General features: G+C 44.4%; 1 protein-coding gene across 1 annotated transcript in view; it reads left to right on the top strand.

Annotated features, from left to right (window-relative positions):
• The window catches only part of PLEKHA2 (pleckstrin homology domain containing A2), a 161,627-nt gene that overhangs the window by 104,346 nt on the left and 35,078 nt on the right, over positions 1-22,203 (top strand). The window contains exon 8 of the mRNA XM_082255228.1: positions 17,674-17,742. Within this exon, the coding sequence (XP_082111354.1) occupies positions 17,674-17,742 (69 nt within the window). The remainder of the gene's footprint in view (positions 1-17,673; positions 17,743-22,203) is intronic.

Here is a 22,203-nt window from a genome sequence, read left to right as displayed (position 1 = left end):
CAAAGCTACACAGTTTGTTTTTATGTACAGAGGCCCCTTATCTACGCGGGCAGTTTTTTTCTAACCCTTTAACAACCAGCGACAGGGACAGATAGTGGCGAGAAATATGCCGCTCTGCTACACTGCGTACAGGGACAGGCACCCTGCCTGTCTCTGTATGGCAAGTTAGAGTAGGTCTTAACCCCTTACGTACCGCGTCATGTCAAATGACGTCGGCACAAATCCTTTCTCGATCCGGGCGGACGTCATATGACGGCGCCCGGATCTCCCCGCTACTGCGCGCCCCCGGGGGCGCGCAGCGCGGCGATCGGGGGTGAGGCTCGTCCCTCGGACTGAGCCCAACCCCGATCAAGGTAAACAGCCAATGAAATTGGCTGTTTACCACGTGATCGGCTGTGTCAATCACAGCCGATCACATGAGCGGCTCCAGCGCGAGCCGCTCGTTCCTTCCTTAATGCGCGCCCCCGGGGGCGCGCAGCGCGGCTATCGGGGACGAGGCTCGTCCCTCGGACAGAGTCGATCCCCGATCTAGGTAAAGAGCCAATGAAATTGGCTCTTTACCACGTGACCGGCTGTGTCCAATCACAGCCGTTCACAAATGTCATCAGAGAAAACGGTAACTAGCTGTCACCGTGTTCTCCTCCTCACACACTGATCCTGTGTGAGGAGGAGATTGTGGTAACAGCTAGTTACCAACTACAGTGCACCCCAAAGACACTGATTGCCCCCCCCCAATAAAGAGCACCTGTCACTAGCCCATCAAAGTACCCGAGTACCTGTCACCAGCCCATCAGGTACTCTGATGACAGGTACTCGGGTACTCTGATGGGCTGATGACAGGTACTCGGGTACTCTGATGATAGGTACTCGGGTACTCTGATGACAGGTACTCGGGTACTCTGATGATAGGTACTCGGGTACTCTGATGACAGGTACTCGGGTACTCTGATGATGGGTACTCGGGTACTCTGATGACAGGTACTCGGGTACTCTGATGACAGGTACTCGGGTACTCTGATGACAGGTACTCGGATACTCTGATGACAGGTACTCGGATACTCTGATGACAGGTACTCGGATACTCTGATGATGGGTACTCGGGTACCCTGATGATAGGTACTCGGGTACTCTGATGACAGGTACTCGGGTACTCTGACGACAGGTACTCTGGTACTTTGGGTACCCGTCATCGGAGTACCCGAGTACCTGTCACCTACCCATCAGAGTACCCAAGTACCTGTCACCTACCCAACAGAGTACCCGAGTACCTTCCACCTGCTCATCAGAGTACCTGACACCTGAAGTACCCGAGTACTTGCCACCTGCTCATCATTACCCATCACTACTCATCAGTACTCATCAGTACCCATCAGTACCTATCACCTATTAGTATCAGTACTGATCATCCGTACCCATCATCAGTACAGTATCAGTATCACCTATCAGTATCAGTACTACTCATCAGTACCTATCACCTGCCTGTCACCTGCCCATAAGAGTACCCGAGTACCTGTCACCTGCCTATCGGAGTACTCGAGTACCTGCCACTTGCTCATCAGTACCAGAGTACCTGTCACCTGCCCAGCAAAGTACCCGAGTACCTATCACCCTTCATACAGCCACCATGTCTAAGTCCAAAAAGGTTTATATACGTCGTCTGTTTAAACCTAAATACCGGTGTTATGGCAGCAGATAGCTGCCACAACCCTGGTATTTTTTTAAACGGTGGACGGTTGGCTTTCCGATAAGGGTGGTCCCAGCGGCGGATTCGCCGCGGGATCACCCTTCCGGGGTGGCGGAAGAGGTGCCCCCCCCCCCTCCCGCTGCATTCTGGTCCTTTTCCCCGTTTACCGGACCCGCCGGCAGCGGGGAAAACGATCCGGTCCCAGATCCTCACAGACAGGATGTCGAGTGAGGGCAAGCTTGCCCTCACTTGACTCTATGGTCTTGGAGGACCGGAGCTACGGCAAACGTCATTGCCTAGCAACCAGTTTAAAGGTCCCTTTTTTTTTTTTCATTTTATTTAATTTTTTTTTAATTTTTTTTTTTTTTTTTATCTATCTTTTAGTGTACTTGTGAGATCTGAGGACTTTTTGACCCCAGATCTCACAAAAAAGAGGTCCTGTCGTGCCTATTTCTATTACAAGTAATGTTTACATTTCTTGTAATAGAAATAAAAATGATCAATTTTTTTTTTTAAAAAAACAGTGTAAAAATAAAAAATAATAAATAAAATAAATAGTAAAAAAAAAAAAAAAAAAATTAAAGCGCCCTGTCCCGGCGAGCTCGCGCGCAGAAGCGAACGCATACGGAAACCCCGCCCACATATGTAAACAGTGTTCAAACTACACATGTGAGGTATCGTCGCGATCGTTAGAGCAAGAGCAATAATTTGAGCCCTAGACCTCCTCTGTAACTCTAAGATAGCAACCTGTAGAAATTTTTAAAATGTCGCCTATGGGGATTTTTAAGTACCAAAGTTTGTCACCATTCTGTGAGCGTGCGCAATTTTGAAGCATGACATGTTGGGTATCTATTTACTCGGCGTAACATTATCTTTCACATTATGGAAAACAATTGGGCTAACTTTACTGTTTTCTTATTTTTTAATTAAAAAAAGTGATTTTTTTCTCAAAAAATTGCGTTTGGAAGACCGCTGCGCAAATACGGTGTGATAAAAAATATTGCAATAATCTCCATTTTATTCTCTAGGGTCTCTGCTAAAAAAAAATATATAATGTTTTGGGGTTCTAAGTAGTTTTCTAGCAAAAACAATTGATTTTAGCTTGTAAACACCAAATGTCAAAAATAGGCCTAGGCAAGTGGCTAGGATGCATGATGATGCTCCTTGGATGTTTAGGCCCCTCTATATGGCTAGGCTGTGAAAAAGTCTCACACATGTGGTATTGCCATACTCGGGAGGAGTGGCAGAATGTATTTTGGGGTGTCATTTTTGCTATGTACATGCTATGTGTTAGGAATATTCTATAAATTTACAACTTTGTGTAAAAAAAAAAGTTTTTATTTTTTTCCCACATTTTCCAAAAACTTGTGGAAAAAAATGACATGTTCAAAAGACCCATAATGCCTCATAGAATATACGTTGGAGTGTTTGCTTTCCAAAATGGGGTCATTTTGTGGACTTTTCCATTGTATTGGTGCTCTAGGGCCTTGAAAAGTGTGATAGGTAGTAAGAAAGTTTTATGTGTATTTATGCTCCTAAAACGCCTTATGGTGCTACTTGGACGTGGAGTCTCTTTTTGTGGCCAGGCTGTGTAAAAGTCTCACACATGTGGTATCACCATACTCAGAAGGAGTAGCAGAATGAATTTTGGGGTGTCATTTTTGCTGTGTACATGCTATGTGTTAGAAATAGCTTATAAATTGACAACGTTTTGGGGAAAAAAAAGAAAAAAAAATGTTTTCTTCATTTTCCCAAGAATTGTGGGAAAAAATTATAACTTCAAAAAACTCACCATGCCTCTTACTAAATACCTTGGACTGTCTACTTTACAAAAAAGGGTCATTTGGGGGGTATTTGTACTGTCCTGACATTTCAGGGCCTCAAGAAAGGAGATAGGCCATCAGTACATCTGGTGTGATCAATTTTCAGTAATTGGTACCATAGCTTCTAGACTCAATAACTTTCACACAGACTAAATAATATACACTAATTTGGGTTAATTTTACCAGAGATATGTAGCAGTATAAATTTTGGCCCAAATGTATGAAGAAAAATTAATTTTTTGCAAAATTTTATAATAGAAACTAAAAAAAAGTGTTTTTTTTGCAAAATTTTTGCTCTTTTTTTGCTTATATCACGGAAAAAAAAAACCCCAGTTGTGATCAAATACCACCAAAAGAAAGCTCTATTTGTGTGAAAAAAATGATAAAAATTTTGTTTGGTTACAGTGTAGCATGACTGAGCAATTGTCATTCAAAGTGTGAGAGTGCTGAAAGCTGAAAATTGGTCTGGGCAGGAAGGGGGTCTAACTGCACTGTGTGGAAGCGGTTAAATACCTCCAGTTTCAATATCCACAAACTGGAGGTAATTAATTTTTAATTTGGTGAATACTAGCACCACTTTGTGAAAGTGGCACCATTAGGAACTACCTAAATCTGCTGCATGTGTCAATAAAGTTACCGAGAGGGGCATTAGGGTTTTTTTTTGTAATCTGGCGCAGGCTATTTTATTATTATTATACAGGATTTGTATTGCGCTGACAGTTTACGCAGCACTTTACAACATAAAAGCATGCAGTACAATTACACTAGGAATCAGAGAGCCCTGCTCGTTAGAGCTTACAATCTAAGAGGGAGGGTCAAGAAATACAAAAGGTAATAACTGTGGGGGATGGGCTGATGGAGAAAGTAAATGTACAGTTTTTAGGTGGAGGTTGGATAGGCCTCTCTGAAGAGATGAGTTTTAAAGGGCCAGAAAACTGTCAGTAGTACTTTATTGAATTCTCCAGTGTGTCTGATGGCCCAAACCAACTATTTCCATTACTAACAGATGCAGCTGCTGTGTGTGATGTACTGTACTGTAGTAGCATCAGCTACATAGTAAGCAATGCTGTTGTCCAGCAACAGTACTGGCAACTTCCCATCTGCTGCTAGAACTAAATCTAGTGGGCCTGAAGGCTTTACTATTTAGGAGAAGTCTAGTTCAGTAAAACCTTAGTTTACAAGTAACCGGAAGGATTTGCCCCCTTAATGACCAGGCCCTATTTTGCCATTCGGCACTGTGTTATTTTAACGGACAATTGCGCGGTCGTGCAACGCTGTATCCCAACAAAATTTGCGTCCTTTTTTTCCCACAAATAGAGCTTTCTTTTGGTGGTATTTGATCACCTGTGCAATTTTTTATTATTATTTATTTATTTGCGCTTTAAACAAAAAAAATAGTGACAATTTTGAAAATAAAATAATATTTCTCACATTCTGCTATATAACATTCTCAAAAAAAAAAAAAAATTAAAAATCGAAATTTTTTAACATTTTAGGCCAGTTTGTTTTCTGCTACATATTTTTGGTAAAAAAAAAATCGCACTAAGCGTATTTTGATTGGTTTGCGCAAAAGTTATCGTGTCCACTAACTACGGGAAAGATTTATGTCATTTTTAATGTTTTTTTTTTGTTTACTAATAATGGCGGCAATCTGCGATTTTTTGCAGGACAGCGACATTGCGGCAGGCAGATCAGACCCCTAACTGACCTTTTTGACACTTTTGGGGGTACCAGTGACATTACTACAGTAATCAGTGCTAAAAATATGCACTGTTACTGTAATAATGACACTGGCAGGGAAGGGGTTAACCCTATGGGTGATCAATGGGTTAAATGTGACCCTAGGGGAGTGATTCTAACTGTATGGGGGTTGGGCTTGTGAAATGATCACAGAGACATGCGATCCTATATAGCAGGATCACATGAGCTCTGTGATCAGTTGCAGAACTCGGAGACACTCCCAGCTGGGTAGGCAGATGTAACGTGCGTTCGGAGCACCCTGAAGTGACGTCAGCAGTTCCTGAGTGTCTTTGGAATTGCACCAGACTCCTTAACATTGTGAGTGTACTGTCATTTTTTTTTTTTTTTTGTATACTAAAGGAACTGTGGATTGGGAGCCTGGTCATAATGGTATATGAAGGGGTGCCACAAAATTCAGGTTAAATTGTTTTATTTTTACAGTACAGTGCACTTTATACTGTACAGTGCTGTATTTTGAAGTGCAGGTTAATTTGTTTTATTTTTACAGTACACTTTATACTGTAGTTTGTATTGCCGTAATCATTTTTATAAGAATAAATGGTTGTGGAGCGAATCACCTGAGTTTCCATTATTTCTTATGGGGAAATTCGCTTTGATATACAAGTGTTTTGGATTACAAGCATGTTTCCGGTATGTTTTTTTCTTGCCGCTTTTAGGAGCATCAGGCAGTTTTTTTTTTTTACAGTTTAAAAACGCCTTCCCATGTTACTCTGTGTCCATGCACACATAGGCTTTTAGGAGCTTTTAGTGGCATAGAGGTTTTAAAGCTGCAAAAAAAACCCCCAGGGCTAGCACGTTCTGGAGCAGCAGCGTTATAGCTGTAAAAACGCCTGACGCGACTAAACGCGTGTTAACGCTGTATACAGCGTTAAGACGCGTTAAGCAATTTTAAGCTGTAGTAATTCGATTTGTGACTGAGTGGAAAATAGAAGAGGGCAGAGAAACGCTGATAAACACTAACGCGGCTAAACGCACATTAACGCCAATGCAAAATGCTTCTAAAAGCGCATTTTTACAGACGCTTTTCCCTGGTAATGGCTTTGTAGTTCGTTTTTTTTAAACACCCTGTGTACATGAGGTCTAAGTGCCAGTTCACATTAGTGCGATGACAGAGATTGTATGTAATACAGTTTGTATGGCTGAATTTGCACCGCAATCTCACTAAAAGACGCACAGGACCCTTTTTTTGGTCTGCAGCAGAATCGGAGCGCATGGTGGTTCACAATAGTGCGATCCGATTCTGTGCGAACTTAGAGATCGCACTGCGATATGCGATCTTATCTGGGGTGTCGTTAACTTTTAATTGACACCCCCAGTGTATCGCATATGGCAGTGTGAACTGCCAGCGGTGAGGATGCGATGCGGGAACACGCTGTATATTCGCAGTGTTCCCGCATTGCACAAATGTGAACCGGCACTAAGAGTCAAAGTAAACCTGGATTTCTACTTTAAGTATTTAACTTAAAAATAAAAGTAAAAGGAAAAATGTGCGGAGAGTAGAAAGTGCCCAGTTTCCAGCCACATTCCCCCCCCCCCCCCATAGCATCCTAAGATAAAGCCTTGGTTCCTGGCACATTATCTGTTCTGTATGAAGCTTTAGGACCTAAATAAAACACAGCTATAATTAAGTCATTAACTAGGTCTTATTTACACTGGAATTTTAATTACAGCATGTGGGTGATTATCAGTGCTGAAATATTCCATTCATTCGTCGTAGCCCAGAAGGGCAAGCAGCCAGCTATGTGCAGTGACACCGCCCAGCGCTCCAGGTGATTGTGGGGTCATGAGCAATGGGAAAAATGCACGTGCTGTCTGACCCAAAACTACACCAATTAGGGAAACTAATGCCCACTTGTGCCCACTCTGTTGATCTGTGACCCTGATTCAAGAACCCTGACACTTCACGCCCTCTTTCATAATTCATAAATGCATAAATTCATAAATACATAAGAAAAGGTTCTTATGCTCACAGATGTATTTTACTGTGTAAATCATTTATGTGTATGACTAAGGTCACCACCTGTTCTAAAAAACTTTGCCACCCTTATAATCTCTTTCCTGCATTTCGCATTTTTACCAGCAGGCACTTGCAGCAAGTCAAATTCAGGAAGCAATGTATGTAAATGACAGCTGTTATCTACGATATTAAGGGACCTTAGTTCTCATTTTAGATCTTTACCCAAGGAAATTAAAGTGCATGTTACCTCATCTTTTTTAAGTTTTTAATAGAGTAGTCCTGCAAGCTGTGTGTAACGCCCCCAAGCGTTGGGTTGTTTTGCCAGTTACGGTGTTAGGGCCTACTGTTAGAAACCTCTCCCATTGCTCCGGCCTATTCTTCTAAGCCTATGGGCCTTATCAGGAAACATACCCTTACTTGTCACAACTTAGTTGTACAGGGCCACCAGATCCCATGGTTGCAACCAGGTCCATCATGGGTCGTGCCAAACACCCAGCCCAAATGATCCAAGGCACATGGTCCAGGCGAGGAACTCATCACTACTGCAAGGCTGGCTGGCCCCCTTCTCTTGGCCACCACCAGTTTCTTGACCAAGCCAGCATCTGTACATACTCCCCAGGTGTAATCCACAGGAATAGAGAAACTCCTGTGTGAGCTCCGCTTGCTGAAGGTATCTTTGCAACAGAACAATTCATTTTGGTTAATTTCCTCATGGCTGGTCAAGTCTTTGAACTCCTGCCTATTAAAAGGGTACTCCTCACTAGGCAAGGTACAGGCAGTATTCCCCTGAAAGGGAAGGCCGCCTAATGGAAAGTTCACATATTCTCTGCCAAGGCCCTAGTTCACCAACGAGGGCCAAAGTCACGCTTTTCACACCCCTAAGTTTTTTCTCCCAGACTAAACCACTCTTTGCTACTACTACAGCTAATCGAAAGTCAGTGGAACCCTTTGAGGGAGCTAAATAGATTACACCCCAGACCCCTGTGACAGGGTTCTACATGTTTACCACTGAAAAAATGTACCTTTGCTTCTTGCCCTAGAGACCCAACAGGAAGTCAAAGGAAATCTCCCATATTGAGTTGATTTCGATTTTTCTTCTGTCCACTCACTTTGGATTTTGTAAATTGAACAAAAATAAAGAAATAAAATATAGATTTTTGAAAGCATTCTTATGCCTAGCACACATGGGTCGAATATCATGAGACATACACACGGGCCGAAATGTCAGACAGTTTTTATTGAAAAGGCCAACATTTGGCCTGTGTGTATGTCAGCCGCTCCAAAAACCAAAAGCCGACCGGCGTCCGATCAGCATTCTCAGCCAATGACAGAGGGTGCTAATCGGAGAGTTCTGGCGGGGGGGGGGGGGGGGGGCGTCCCTCAGCGGAGGAGATCGCTGTACTAACATCGGATTGTTAGTGCAGAGGCTCCGACCGAAGCTGGCAGTTTTTTTTTTTCGTTCATCCCAGCAGGCGTGTATCAAGCTTCACTTTACAGCATTTCTATAAACCTGCCTTAACCACTTAAGCCCCGGAAGATTTTACCCCCATTCCGACCAGGGGGTATTTTGCGATTCGGCACTGCGTGACTTTAACGAATAATTGCGCGGTCGTGCGACGCTGTACCTAAACGAATTTGGCATCCTTTTTTTCCCACAAACAGAGCTTTCTTTTGGTGGTATTTGATCACCTGTGCGATTTTTTGATCACGCGCTATAAACAAAAAAAGAGCGTCAATTTTGCAAAAATAGCAATATTTTTCACATTTTTTTATATGAAATTCCCCCAAAAAAAAATGTAAAAATCAACATTTTTTAACTTTTTCGGCCAATTTGTTTTATGCTACCTATGTTTGGTAAAAAAAATCGCAAAAAGCGTATTTTGATTGGTTTGCGCAAAAGTTATCGCGTTTACTAACAAAGGGAAAGATTTTTGTCATTTTTGTTGTTTTTTTTTTTAACGTGTAATGGCGGCGATCTGCAATTTTTTTTGCGGTACTGCGACATTGGGGCGGACAGATCGGACCCTTGACTGACATTTTTGACACTTTTGGGGTTACCAGTGACATTTCTACAGTAATCAGTGCTATATATATGCACTGTTACTGCTGCCTGACATTCTCCCTCTCCCCCGCCGATCGCCGAGTGACCGGCGGACATCGGGTCCGCCAGTCACACGCACGGGGGGGTCCGTGACCACGCGGGAGCGGGAGCGCGCCTCCGGGGGCGCGCGCTCGCTCCCTAGACCCTCACAAGCTAGTGACGTAGCCCTACGTCACTTTGCCTGTGAGGGGCTGACTGCCGACGTAGATCGGCGTTAGGCAGTCGGCAAGTGGTTAAGCTAGGTTCACACATGTCCGGCTATGGTTTGCAGTCCGGAGGCTGGTGCGGTTTTGTTCACCGGTTCAGGTGCAAAATTTTTATTGAATTTGCATCTAAACCAGATACAAAAATGCACAGGACCCTTTTCAGAAATGGACATATGGATATATACAGTATCTCACAAAAGTGAGTACACCCCTCAAATTTTTGTAATTTTATTATATCTTTTCATGTGACAACACTGAAGAAATGACACTTTGCTACAATGTAAAGTAGTGAGTGTACAGCTTGTATAACAATGTAAATTTGCTGTCCCCTCAAAATAACTCAACACACAGCCATTCATTTCTAAACCACTGGCAACAAAAGTGAGTACACCCCTAAGTGAAAATGTCCAAATTGGGCCCAAAGTGTCAATATTTGACAGCAAAATGGCAACATTCAACATAGACCACTGGAAAGGTAAGCATATAGCCTCTTCTTTTTCATGTTAGGCTTAATTTACAAGTGATCTTGTGGTGACAGGGCCACTTTACTATGTGCAAGCTTACATAAGATTTTAGTGATCGGGTTTGCACATACTTTACAATATAGCACATCTGTGTGTTCTGGGAATTAGCATGTGATTGATAATGATCAGATGTGTCAGTTGAGGCTTCTGGAAGGGTGTGTCTAATATGTAAACCTTCTTGTCATCATCTTTGGTTTATGTGGTTACAGGGACTCAGCAGGGATGTCACAGTGACAGAAATGTTCGTAGAAGATTGATAAACCTGTACTGCACATGACAGGAAGGTTCAGGTGCTATGAGTAATAAGGGAACTGTTACTGTGCCATAAATAATGAGAGAAGTACAAATATAATAAATATCATGTGTAGAGATGCTTGCACAACATGGAGGCAAGGTGACACCACGTCTCAGGTGAAGAAACAAGGCTGTTACCTCACCACCCTCCACTTTCCCAGAGCGTCTATATTCCTAATTATTACATGTCTTTATATAGCACTGACAAATTATACAAAGCTTTACATTTTTTACATTCACATCAGTCTCTGTTCTCAAGGAGCTTACATGGGATAGCAGGCGGGAATTCTTCCAAACACAGAATTTCAACATTATCCACTTTAGCCCCGGAGGATTTGGCTGCTCAATGACCAGGCCCTATTTTGCGATTCGGCACTGCTTAACTTTAACGGACAAATGCGCGGTTGTGCGAAGCTGTACCCAAACGAAATTGGCATCCTTTTTTTCCCACAAATAGAGCTTTCTTTTGGTGGTATTTGATCACCTGTGCGATTTTTAATTTTTTGCGCTATAAACAAAAAACAGCGACAATTTTGAAAAAATAATATTTTTCAAATTTTTTTATATGAAATTCTCCAAAAAAATGTAGAAATCTAAATTTTTTTTAACATTTTAGGCCAATTTGTTTTCTGCTACATATTTTTGGTAAAAAAAATTGCAATAAGCATATTTTGATTGGTTTGCGCAAAAGTTATTGCGTTTACTAACTACGGGAAAGATTTATGTCATTTTTATTGTTTTTTTTTTTTACTAGTAAAGGCGGCGATCTGCGATTTTTTTTTTGCGGGACTGCGACATTGCGGCGGACAGATCGGACCCCTAATTGGCATTTTATACACTTTTGGGGGACCAGTGACATTACTACAGTAATCAGTGCTATAAATATGCACTGTTACTGTAAAAATTACACTGGCAGGGAAGGGGTTACCATTACTGGTGATCAAGGGTTTAAGTGTGACCCTAAGGGTGTGATTCTAACTGTAGAGGGGCGTGGCTTGTGAAGTAATCACAGAGACGTGCGATCCTATATAGCAGGATCACATAGCCTCTGTCATTACTTCAGTGAGAATGACAGATGGCTGTGTTTACATCAGCCGTCTGTCCTTCTCCCACTACTGCGGGAGACCGCGACGCGGGTCACATGCGCTGGCTCCCCAGGTAGCGAGCGGGGGCCTGATATGAAAGAGACCTGATGTCTCTTTCTGCCACATAGCTTGTGGAATTTGGGAAGTATATCAAATAATTCTTCAGAATTTCCAACGGAGAGATGTCCCAGAAAGAGACATCAGAATCATCGCTGTCGCCCCTTTCCGTACCCGATGACGAATTCTCCCGCGAATCGCTATCGCTCAGTTCTAGTAACTCAGTTTCGCTGTCGCTATTTTCCAGCTCGTCTAAAATCACTTTTGCGCAAAAAGAACGCTTTTTGGACGCCATGGTCATTCTCAATTTTCCAGGCACAAAGAACTGGAAAAGCACAGGCAAGGGCACTGGAAAAGTCACCAGGTACAATCCTGTGGTGAAATGGCATGATCCGTGTGAAATCCGTTAGGATCATAACTTTGTATTATGTCATTTAGTGTATTTACATTTTTTAAATTGCCGCTGGTTCCACCCCCCTGCGTCGCAACGCTCGCAGGGAAGGGAACCGGAAGATAGGTGCCGGCATCGGCTGAGCACACAGCGGTAGGACAGCGGGAGGGCAGCGGGGGAGGACAGCGGGAGGACAGCAGGAGGACGGCGGGGGATCACAGGGGAAGGTGAGTTTTAAAATTTAAAACAAAAGATTTCCATGCAAAACAATGTACTGCTTTTAGTACAGAAATCTGGACATAATCAGACCGCCAGGGAGGGTAAAAAGAAAAAAAAATATGTCCCCGGATTTAATTTTAAAAATCTGGTCACCTTAACATAGGGGCCTAATTTGTTGTTTTAGGTTATAAAATGATTTACATGCCTTTTTTATTTGCCTTTTCCATACCAATGCTGATAATGCATTAATGTTTATAGGGAGTCTTGTAGTCACAATGTTGTCGGGGCTGCATTCACACTTTCTGCTCCGTCAGGCCAACTGCTTTTTTTTTTTTCACAATTACATTTTTAAAGCGGAGTTCCGGCCACAAAATCGACATAGTCGATTTTGGGCCATCCGCTTGCTTTTGGTCACCTGTAAAATAAATGGATAGTTAAGATTTTTTTTTTTTTGTTTACTTACCTTGTTAGTGTAGAAAAATATACTCACCTTTCTTCCACTTCCTCCCTCGGCGGCCGCGGCCTGCGCCGTCACTTCCTCTTTGCGATTATTCCTGGGAGCTGAACGTCATCGCTCCCAGGAATCAATGCGCCGGCACCGGCCCCGCTCGTCACTTCCTGCGCGTCTCCGCATTCCCTGCTAAACAGCTTCTGGGCATGCCCAGAAGCTGTGGAGGAATGCGGCGCCGCACCGGAAGTGACGAGCGGGGCTGGTGCAGGCGCATTCTGGGAGAAGAGGACACGGAAGAGGACACAGAAGAGGACGCGCTGGCTTCAGCTGCCCACATCCGAGATGGCAGCGCTGGAGAAGAAGGTAAGTATTTCTTCTTGCAGGTAAGTGCGACCCGGGACAGTTCAGAGGCTATCCATTGTGGAATGTACTAGCCCTGACTGTCCAGGGGGTATTTTTATTGAAAAATGTTTTTCGTGGCCGGAACTCCGCTTTAACTAGAAAAGCTACAATTTCTGGGGAAATTGTGGGAATAGTTCTTGCCTCCACCAGTCATATTGTGAAAACTATCAGGACTATGGCTTAGCCGTGGACATTTTTAGTGGCAGCAGGGATAGCTGAACGTTTTTATATACAATTTGTGTAGGTGAAAATGAGGGAGTGGGGGCAGTTTAGAAATCATGTCCTGAATTTTCAGCTCCCACTCTAGTTTTGAACATTCCGCCATTCATTCCTATGGGACCAATTTCGCCACAAAAACGCTGATATTTCAGGAACCTTTCTCGAAATGTTCCACAAAGTAATAGCACACCAATCGGGAACAATCCGCACGTTTCGGCATATTACTGTCTATGTAGTGTAAAAACTGTGGGAGGAGTTAGGGTGTTAAATTTGGCTATAATAATAAGAATATATATGTGAGATAACATTAAGTGGTCTTGCCATGCAAGAACACTTAATTAGACTGCATGATAAACAAAGCATACATACTGACCAAGTGTTATGTGGTGCCCCTTTCCTTCCCCGGGCGACTGGCTGTTGTATCATGCTATAAAAAGATCACACATTGTAGCTGCACAAGGCATGTTGAGGAAGAGGATAAAGAGACTAAGGCTCCTTTCACACGGCCGCTCCGTGTGAAAGGTCCGCTGCGGGACTTTTTTTTTTTTTTTTCCACGGAGCGGATGACATTTCTGTCATCCGCTCCGTGTGCCCGCATATCATCCCATCTGTTTGCGGATGATATGCGGACCTAATGTAAGTATATGGCACTGCGGATGTCAGCGGATGACACCGCTGACATCCGATTTTCCTTCCTTTCCGTTTTTTACACGGATGGAAAAATAGGGTTCTGTTCCATTCCAAAAAACGGAACAGAACTGAAAGGAGGAAAATCGGATGTCAGCGGATGGTATTCCGCTGACATCCGCAGTGCCATTCACTTACATTGATGTCCGCAAATCATCCGCAAAAAAATAGGATGATTTGCGGACACACGGAAAGCAGCGGAGCGGCCGTGTGAAAGGACCCTGAAAGTGTCAGTTTACACCTAAAACCAGCTGCAAAAAGAAAGAACCCAACTGTCATCCTAATATGCTGGAAATTTGGTTGCAGGTGTAATGACACAGAGTCATTTTAAGTATATACAGTAATGCAGTTCTCCATTAATAAAATGCACAGGGTGTGCAGGGGCCTTAGCAATAAGTTATTTGGCTTTATTGTAAAGAGCATGATGTGTGGGTGTCACCTAGATCAGTGATTCTCAACTTCCAGGGCTGCAGTCAGCTGCAGATCTCCTAATCTACCACAGTGTCCCCCAGCTCCCATAGTGCCCCCAACTTTACTTTGTGGACTGCAGTGCCCTTCATCCCCCACAGTGCCACCCAATCTCTTATTGGGCTCTCCAATCTCCCACTGTGCCACCCAGCTAGGGTTGCCACCTCATCCCTATAAACCAGGGCACACATTAATTACACAGGTTCTGAGGCTGATAAAGTTTTATTGTAGGAACTTGGATGGGAGAAGGGAATGAGTGGGATACTCACCTGGCTCAACTAGTTACAGAATTGGGACACTTGAGAAAAAATGCCGTCTAGCGCTGTCTTGGCCCCGGCTGAATGCCGACTAACGCTTACTGGCGCTTGTAAATCTGACTTGCTGTCTGTGAACTGAAACATGACTTCTGATGCTTCCTCACAGTTCAAAAGTCCTGTGCACTGCTTCCTGTAGTCTTCTCTGACTGAAGTAGTCACTAGCAATAATGCAACACTTAACACTTTACACTTAAGGGCCCAACCGCTGGCACCCCCTTTACTCTTCAGGGTAATCTCTGGCACTCCATTTACTATATTCCTGTACGGGCTAGTTAGCTCCTGGATCCCTCTGACTGTCTCCAGAGTGGTCCCCTCTGCTCGGCAGACCCCCAGGGGTAGTTTGCAGTACTCACGACCCCAAAGCTCCACTGGTCCTCAGCACACCTGGATCCTTCTCTGCAGCTCAGCTCAGCCCTGTGTCCACTCAGGCCAGCCACCTGGGACACCTGATTCTTCCTGACAGGAGAAGAACAGGGCCGGATTAAGAGCATCATGGGCTTGGTGCTGAGGATTTTGAAGGGCCTTAAGGGCCGTGCCTTGGCATGCACCCAAAGGAGGAAGGGTGCAGCCATGCATGCCTAATTCCACATGGGATGCTGTCTCTGAAGCCCATAAACACATCCATGCATCGGCAACTGTCCCTCCTTGTCCGTCCTTCGTGCTGTGTGGGGAGGTTCTGAGGGAACTGCCTGGGGAAGCGAGCATAGAAGCCAGACTTCTGTGTTTACAAGTGACAGAAGAGCGGTAACAGTGAATATGGCCAACCCGGGGCCTATATAAAGGTAGGGGCCTGGAGCTGCAGCTCCAATAGCCCCTACGTTAATCTGGCCCTGGAGAAGAGGCAGCCATCACCTCCCTCCTGGGACTCTGCTTACCGCCAAAGACCATCTGTCATGTGCTCCCCACAGACTTATACCCTCTCTCAGAATGCTGTGCGGCAGAATCTGCCCTTCCAGGATGGATACAAGCCCTGGTGTGCTATTGATAAGGTTTCCTCCACTGCCCAATGAAAGCCCTCATTGGGATACAGTGAGCAGACTCCCCAACACAACAGGCACACTTGGGAACACATGCCAGCCAAGCTGAAAACATGGCCTTGCTGATAAGCAGACAAAGCCCACTATATTTTACCTAGCACCTACATTGGAGGGTGCTACATGTGCATCAATCACCATTTCAAAGTAGTGTTCTCACACTCCCTTGACATTAGCCCCCCCCCCCAACATCACTGTCCTCTGCCCATATTTACATCACCCCCCCCCCACATTACTGTCCTCAGCCCCCCCCCCCCCCCCCACATTGCTAACTTCAGTCCCCACATTACTGTCTTCAGCCCCTTCACATCACAGTTCTCAGCCCCTGTTAAATTTCAGTCCTCAGCCCCCCACCCACATTACTGTTCAACACCCCCCCCCCACATTGCTGTCCTCATTTCTCCCACATTACATTTCTCAGTCCCCCCACATCACAGTCCTCAGCCCCCCCCCACATTACTGTCCTTAGCCACCCCTACATTACAGTCCTCACCCCCCACATCACAGTCCCCCCCCACCCACATTACAGTCCTCCGCCCCCTACTTTATTGTTTTCAGACCCCCCCATATAACAGTTCTCAGCAGCCCCCCCCCCCCCACTTTAATGTCCTCATCCTCCTGCATCACAGACCTCAGCCCCCCACTTTAATGTCTTTATCCCCACCCCACATCACAATCAGTCCCTCCACATCACAGTCCTCAGCTCCCCCAACTTAAAGGTCCTCAGACCCCCCCCCCATATCACAGTCCTCACCCCCCCCCTCACATTACAGTCCTCAGCCCCACCCCACATCATAGTCCTTAGCCCCCCACTTTATTTTCCTCAGCCCCCCCACAATAAAATCATCTGCTCCTCCCTCCCCCCCCCCCGCCCCATACACATTCAGTCCTCTCTTTTTTACATCAGCTGCTCCTCAGTCCCCTTTACCTAACCAACCCCCCCCCTTTTCTACCTTTCACAGACAGATCTGAGGGTCTGAGGGTGGGAGGCACAGCATGTCTAGATGGAGGGCAGGAGCTGCAAGATAATTATTGGTTGCTAGAACCGCCCTTCATCCTAGCAGCCAATCACTTGCTTACTAGCCTCAGGCAGCTCCCGCCCTCCATCCAGAACTGTTCTACCTCCGGCTATCGGGGCTGTGAGGATTACAGAGGGATGGCTGGGAGAAGAAAAGGCTCCTAAATGGTGGGACCGCGGCGGTCTGAATGGGACAATGACTCAGTCTGCCATTTAGGGATGCCTGATATATATCATTGTTTGTAGATGCTCTAACTTTCACAAAAACCAATAAATATGCACCTATTGTGATCAAAGACGTAGCAGAATACATTTTGGCCCACATTTATGAAGAAATTTGATTTTATTGGATATGTTTTATGACAGAGAGTAGAAGATATATATATATATATTTTTTTTCTGTCTTTTATCGTTTATTTCGCAAAATAAAAAAAGGCAGTGGTGATCAAATACCACCAAAAGAAAGCTCTATTTGTGTTAAAAAATGATAACAGTGTCTTGCCGCACGAATGGAAGTTAAAGTAGAGCAGTGTCAAAAAGCAAGAAATGCCCTGGTAATGAAGGGGGTAAAACCTTTCCAGAGCTCAAGTGGTTAAGCAGAACTAAACCATCTTATCCACCAAGGACGGTGCCTTCTTAGTCTTTATTGAGATCTGCAGTAGCAATAGTGCTGCAGACATGACCAGCTATGACACCAGCCATTTGAGGGTTTAAAATTTCACTTGAAAGCTGACATAAGCACCAGAAGCATGCCTTGAAAGAAGCTTACACCGTGCATGTACGTTTAGTCTGAATGTAAATGAAAAGACAGCAGAGAACAATATTGGTATGTTTGATTAGGGATCTAATACCATTTATTGAACATTGCTAACTTCAACTTTCTTTTTGGAAACAGTTAACTTTGTGGATTTAATTGTGCTTTGATCACCGAAATACTCAAATTACAAAAAGTTATTTTTTATTTCTTATTTGCAGAGGAAAAACTGGAAAAGAAGATTTTTTGTCTTGGACATGTTTTCAATTAGCTACTACAAATGTGAAAAGGTAATGAATTCTGCCTAATAGTCAACTACTATGGAAATATTTAGAGAACAGACCTAGCCTTTGGCTTGCTATAGCATAAATAAAATCGAATTGCAGTGTTAGAGATGTGATAGACCAGCTGGTAACATTTGCTAAAAGCTCTGTACACATATGAAGGTGGGAAATACAGAAGCAAATCTAGCTGTTTTGCAGATATGAACCAAGCTAATTAAATATCTGATGTATATAATATGGATAGTTTTTGTGTAGCACCCTCCTAGGTAGGTGCTAGAAAAGAGAATATAGTTTTTGGATCTTTTCTACTTACCAGAGAGATTGCCAGGTAAACCTATATTGCTCTTTGCCTACCAGAGGAGCAGGATCTGCTAGTGAGGTGTACTCATGGTGCTCAGGTGCAGCTCAGTTTGTCTGAAGTGTTTCCCACTGGTCCAATAGGAAGGCATATTGGACAGTGGGAGGAAACCTGACAAATAATTTCACAGGCATTTAGTACAGCCCTGGTGATTGGCAGAGGAAAGTGCCTTGGTGCATGCTGGGGTACTGTATAAATGCCAAGGGCATATGTGTTCGGGGTCCTGGAGGGAGGGGGTGGCTGCCCCTACTCTGTGGAAGTTGCCATGTGGCCTCAGGTGGTTGACCTGAAGACGTGAGAGTCAGGGAGGACCTGAACCCAGAGGTCCTGCTGAGCTGACTGGAAGGGAGACGCTGGAAAGGATCTGATTCTGAATACAGTGAGTACAGATCTGTATCATGGGGCTGGTCCTGAGAGGGCCATCCCTTCAGCTAGAAGAGTCAGCGGATGGGTGTCAGTCAAGGGGATGCTAGAGAGAGTCTTGAAGAATTTTCCTGACACCAAGCAAAAAACTGTGATAGGTTTCTCCAGCAGATTGACAGCTTCAGTCTCTTAGCAGTGTCTCTACCCTCCAATCAGCTCTCAGAGCTCTCCTCACTGCAGGTAACTTTAGTTTTTTGTCCCCTGCTTTTCTGAGCTGAGAGATCCTGTGTAAATTCTTCACTTTGAATGGCTGTAGTGGAAAGACGAAAGGTGTAAAGATAAACAGGTACAACTTATATGGGAGGATTTTTTAATCCATGTATCCCCTGAGGTCAGTCACTTCACTGGTTTACAACCACTTTAAAGGGACCCTGTCAAGTCTCTAAAAAATCCCAAGGGAAGGCCCTTGTAATACAAAAAATGATTATGCTCTCCTCTTTGGCGGCTTGTGTCTCCTTGACTCCTTCATGAGGCCCTTCCAGACTGCACTCAACACTTTTGGGATTTTCAGATCCCTGTTCCCCCTCATCCAACCCCCTACGTGACTACTATGTCCTGTAATGACATTGGGGTCGGTGGAAGGAACCAGAGTACATGGAGAGGGACCTAGGCACCCAAGATTGCAGGAAGTTTTGAATAACGAAAACCTTTCACACTGAGGCGCTCCTAAACTGCCCATAAGATAAACACTTTTTCAGCACTTTTCAGGCGCTTTTGAGACATTTGCAATGCGCTTTTTAAAGAACACGTGACTCAAAAACCTCTCCAAAAACTATTTTGAGGCTCTTTTGAAGTGTTTTTTAGGTACTTCCCATTCATTTCAAAAGAGAGGGGCGTTTTTTAGGTGTTTTTTTTAGCTCTCCAAACATGCCCCAAAGATACTAAATGCCGGATTTTTTTCATTGCACTGCCTGCGCACCGCCCCAGTGTGAAAGCATTCATTGAGTTTAATAGGAAGCATTTTTCTTGAGCTTTTCAGGTGCCTTTTTTAATGCCAAAGCGCTTGAAAAACTCCTCTGTGTAAAAGGGTTCTTATGGAAGCTGCAGTGCTTGAGCAGAAGGAAGGGAGCTAACAAACATTTCCGAGAGATGAGTACTATCTCCTCTATAACAAGCACCTGCCATTAGATATTTTTTTTAGAGACTTAACAGGGTCACTTTACCTTTCCAAAGCTACCCTGCCATCCCAAACCACTCAGCATGCACCAGAACAGTCCTGTGCAAGTGTCTGCATACCTTACTCATTCTCATGTCACAGTTGATCAGGTACCAATCACTGCAGGAAGCAGCGAGGTCCATCATGTGTTTCCATATACCCAGTGGTAGGTGGATCAGGGCAATGGGGGAATGTGGAGAAGGTAAGTATACAGTATATTTAATTTGGCGTCTGCTACCAAGAAGAAGCCTGTTGTTGCCAAATACAAAGTACAGCTTGTACAAAGTACAAATGTATCACTGTCTCCAAGGGCTTGCTGTATAATAACTTTTTGGGCCTCCTCTGATGACCTGCAGACAGTCACTTAGGGACCGTTCACTCATCCATCCTTACTCCCAGTGGCTCATTACTCAATAAGCAGTCCAGGGGATTTGGTTTTTGGTATTTATTGTGGAACTTGGATGGGAGAAGGGAATAGTGGGATACTCCAACTTGAACTATTTACAGTTGATGAGGACAACTCTCACTTGGCCCCACCAGGGAATTTGTGGAGGCAGACACGCTGCTCTAACCATACTGCTACTTCTTTGGAGTAATTAAGTCCTCTTGCTCTCTAGCAGCAGACTTGATGCAACTACATTATCTTCAGAAGTGACTCATGCTGATAGTGGAGGAACAAGACAGCGGACAGAAATGACACTTAGTGCTCTGAACTGAGACAAGTACACAATATTGTGGGATATGCTTTGTTCATATTTCAACCACTTTAAGTATTACTTCCTAATGGTGTCTTCTATAAGCTATACCTGTAGCTTTGATTAGTCCAAGCAAAACACAGATTTGCTTTGACCTGAGAGATTATGAATCGGTTATTCAAGCAGTGGCGGCTGGTGCATTGGGGGCGCAGGGGCGCCGATCCCCCATCCATGCGTCCGGTGCCCCGCATGTAGATTAGCATGGAGTTCAATGGGTTTTTTGTTTTTTTTCTGAAGCACGTGATGAGAGCCAGAGGCTCTAATAGGCTACAGAAAAGGGTGGGCTCGGGGCGCAGAGCACTGCGCCCCGAGCCCACCCATTTGTGTGACAATAGCGAATGAATATTCACTATTGTCACACAGATCCTCCTCCTGGCCAATCAGGAAGCGGGTCCGAGACCCGTTTCCCAATTGGCCGAAAGGCGAACCCATACCATTGGCCATGTAGGAGGAGGAGGAGGGAGGACTCGGGGAGACGCGGAGGACTGAGTAGAGGACGCCGCTGCATGACTGATCTTACGAGCTGCATGACTCTGATCTTATGAAGGTATGAAGGGGTCTGTGTATGATCTCTTGCAGGTGGCAATGCTAGGGTGTGCGGGCTGGTGGATCCGGGGGGGGGGGGATGGTGTGGTCCGGTCCAGTCCGTCTGCCGCCCCCCCCCCCCAGGCCATGGCCACTGTATTCAAGGTTCTTGTGACATAACCTTAAAACAATATAAGAAAAGATTCCCCTATGTATGGGACTGTGAATGCCACTGACCACTGTGTTTTGTATAAAAATATCTTTATTAAATACAAACTAAGAACCAAACAGGAAACAGTACATAAATCAATAACATAACAGGGCATTAAAAATGCATGCATATGACAGACCAAATACCGAACCAAATAGGGGCGCTAAGGTGTACAAGGTGATCATGGAACCGGAAAACGACCCTACGCGTTTCGGGCAAGAAAGCCCTTCTTCAGGGGTCACCCAAGTAGAGGATGCCAATCCCATAGGAAGCCGAGGGACAGATACATTTACACTTTGACTTCGTCTATACAAGACCACTACTATTTGTACTACATATGACCCTCTGGGGTCTCATTATTCTTGTACATCACAGGTTGCCATATGAACATATCCCCCTTCATGGGAGTAGTCCATACTGAGCCAATTTTCTTACCGGTCATCGTGGTGCCCTGCTGGTCCCTCTGGGCGGATACTATTACTTCTTTCATGCTCTCACGGACTTCGTAGCCCTTGAACGGGCCTGTGGGAATTTGGGCATTCCTCCTGATGGTAGCAATACCATTTTTAGCTGACAGACCATCCAATCCGTAGGGCTAGACGCTAAGGATATACTAGGTATTGTATCTGGAGCTTTGGGTGACCCCTGAAGAAGGGCTTTCTTGCCCAAAACGCGTAGGGTCGTTTTCCGGTTCCATGATCACCTTGAACACCTTAGCGCCCCTATTTGGTTCGGTATTTGGTCTGTCATATGCATGCATTTTTAATGCCCTGTTATGTTATTGATTTATGTACTGTTTCCTGTTTGGTTCTTAGTTTGTATTTAATAAAGATATTTTTATACAAAACACAGTGGTCAGTGGCATTCACAGTCCCATACATAGGGGAATCTTTTCTTGTATACAATATATAGGGATGATGGCCACTGACACTGGGCACTGAGTGAAAAGATACGGTTTGTTCTCATTAAAACAATATAAAGGAGGTATAAATTGGTAGTAAAACATTGTGTCCTTGTACTTTTAATACACTTACTCTGT

The sequence above is a fragment of the Pelophylax lessonae genome (assembly GCF_965119305.1).
Source record: "Pelophylax lessonae genome assembly, chromosome: 4".
In the NCBI taxonomy this organism is placed as follows: domain Eukaryota; kingdom Metazoa; phylum Chordata; class Amphibia; order Anura; family Ranidae; genus Pelophylax; species Pelophylax lessonae.
This window is presented reverse-complemented; position numbering and strand designations above follow the sequence as displayed.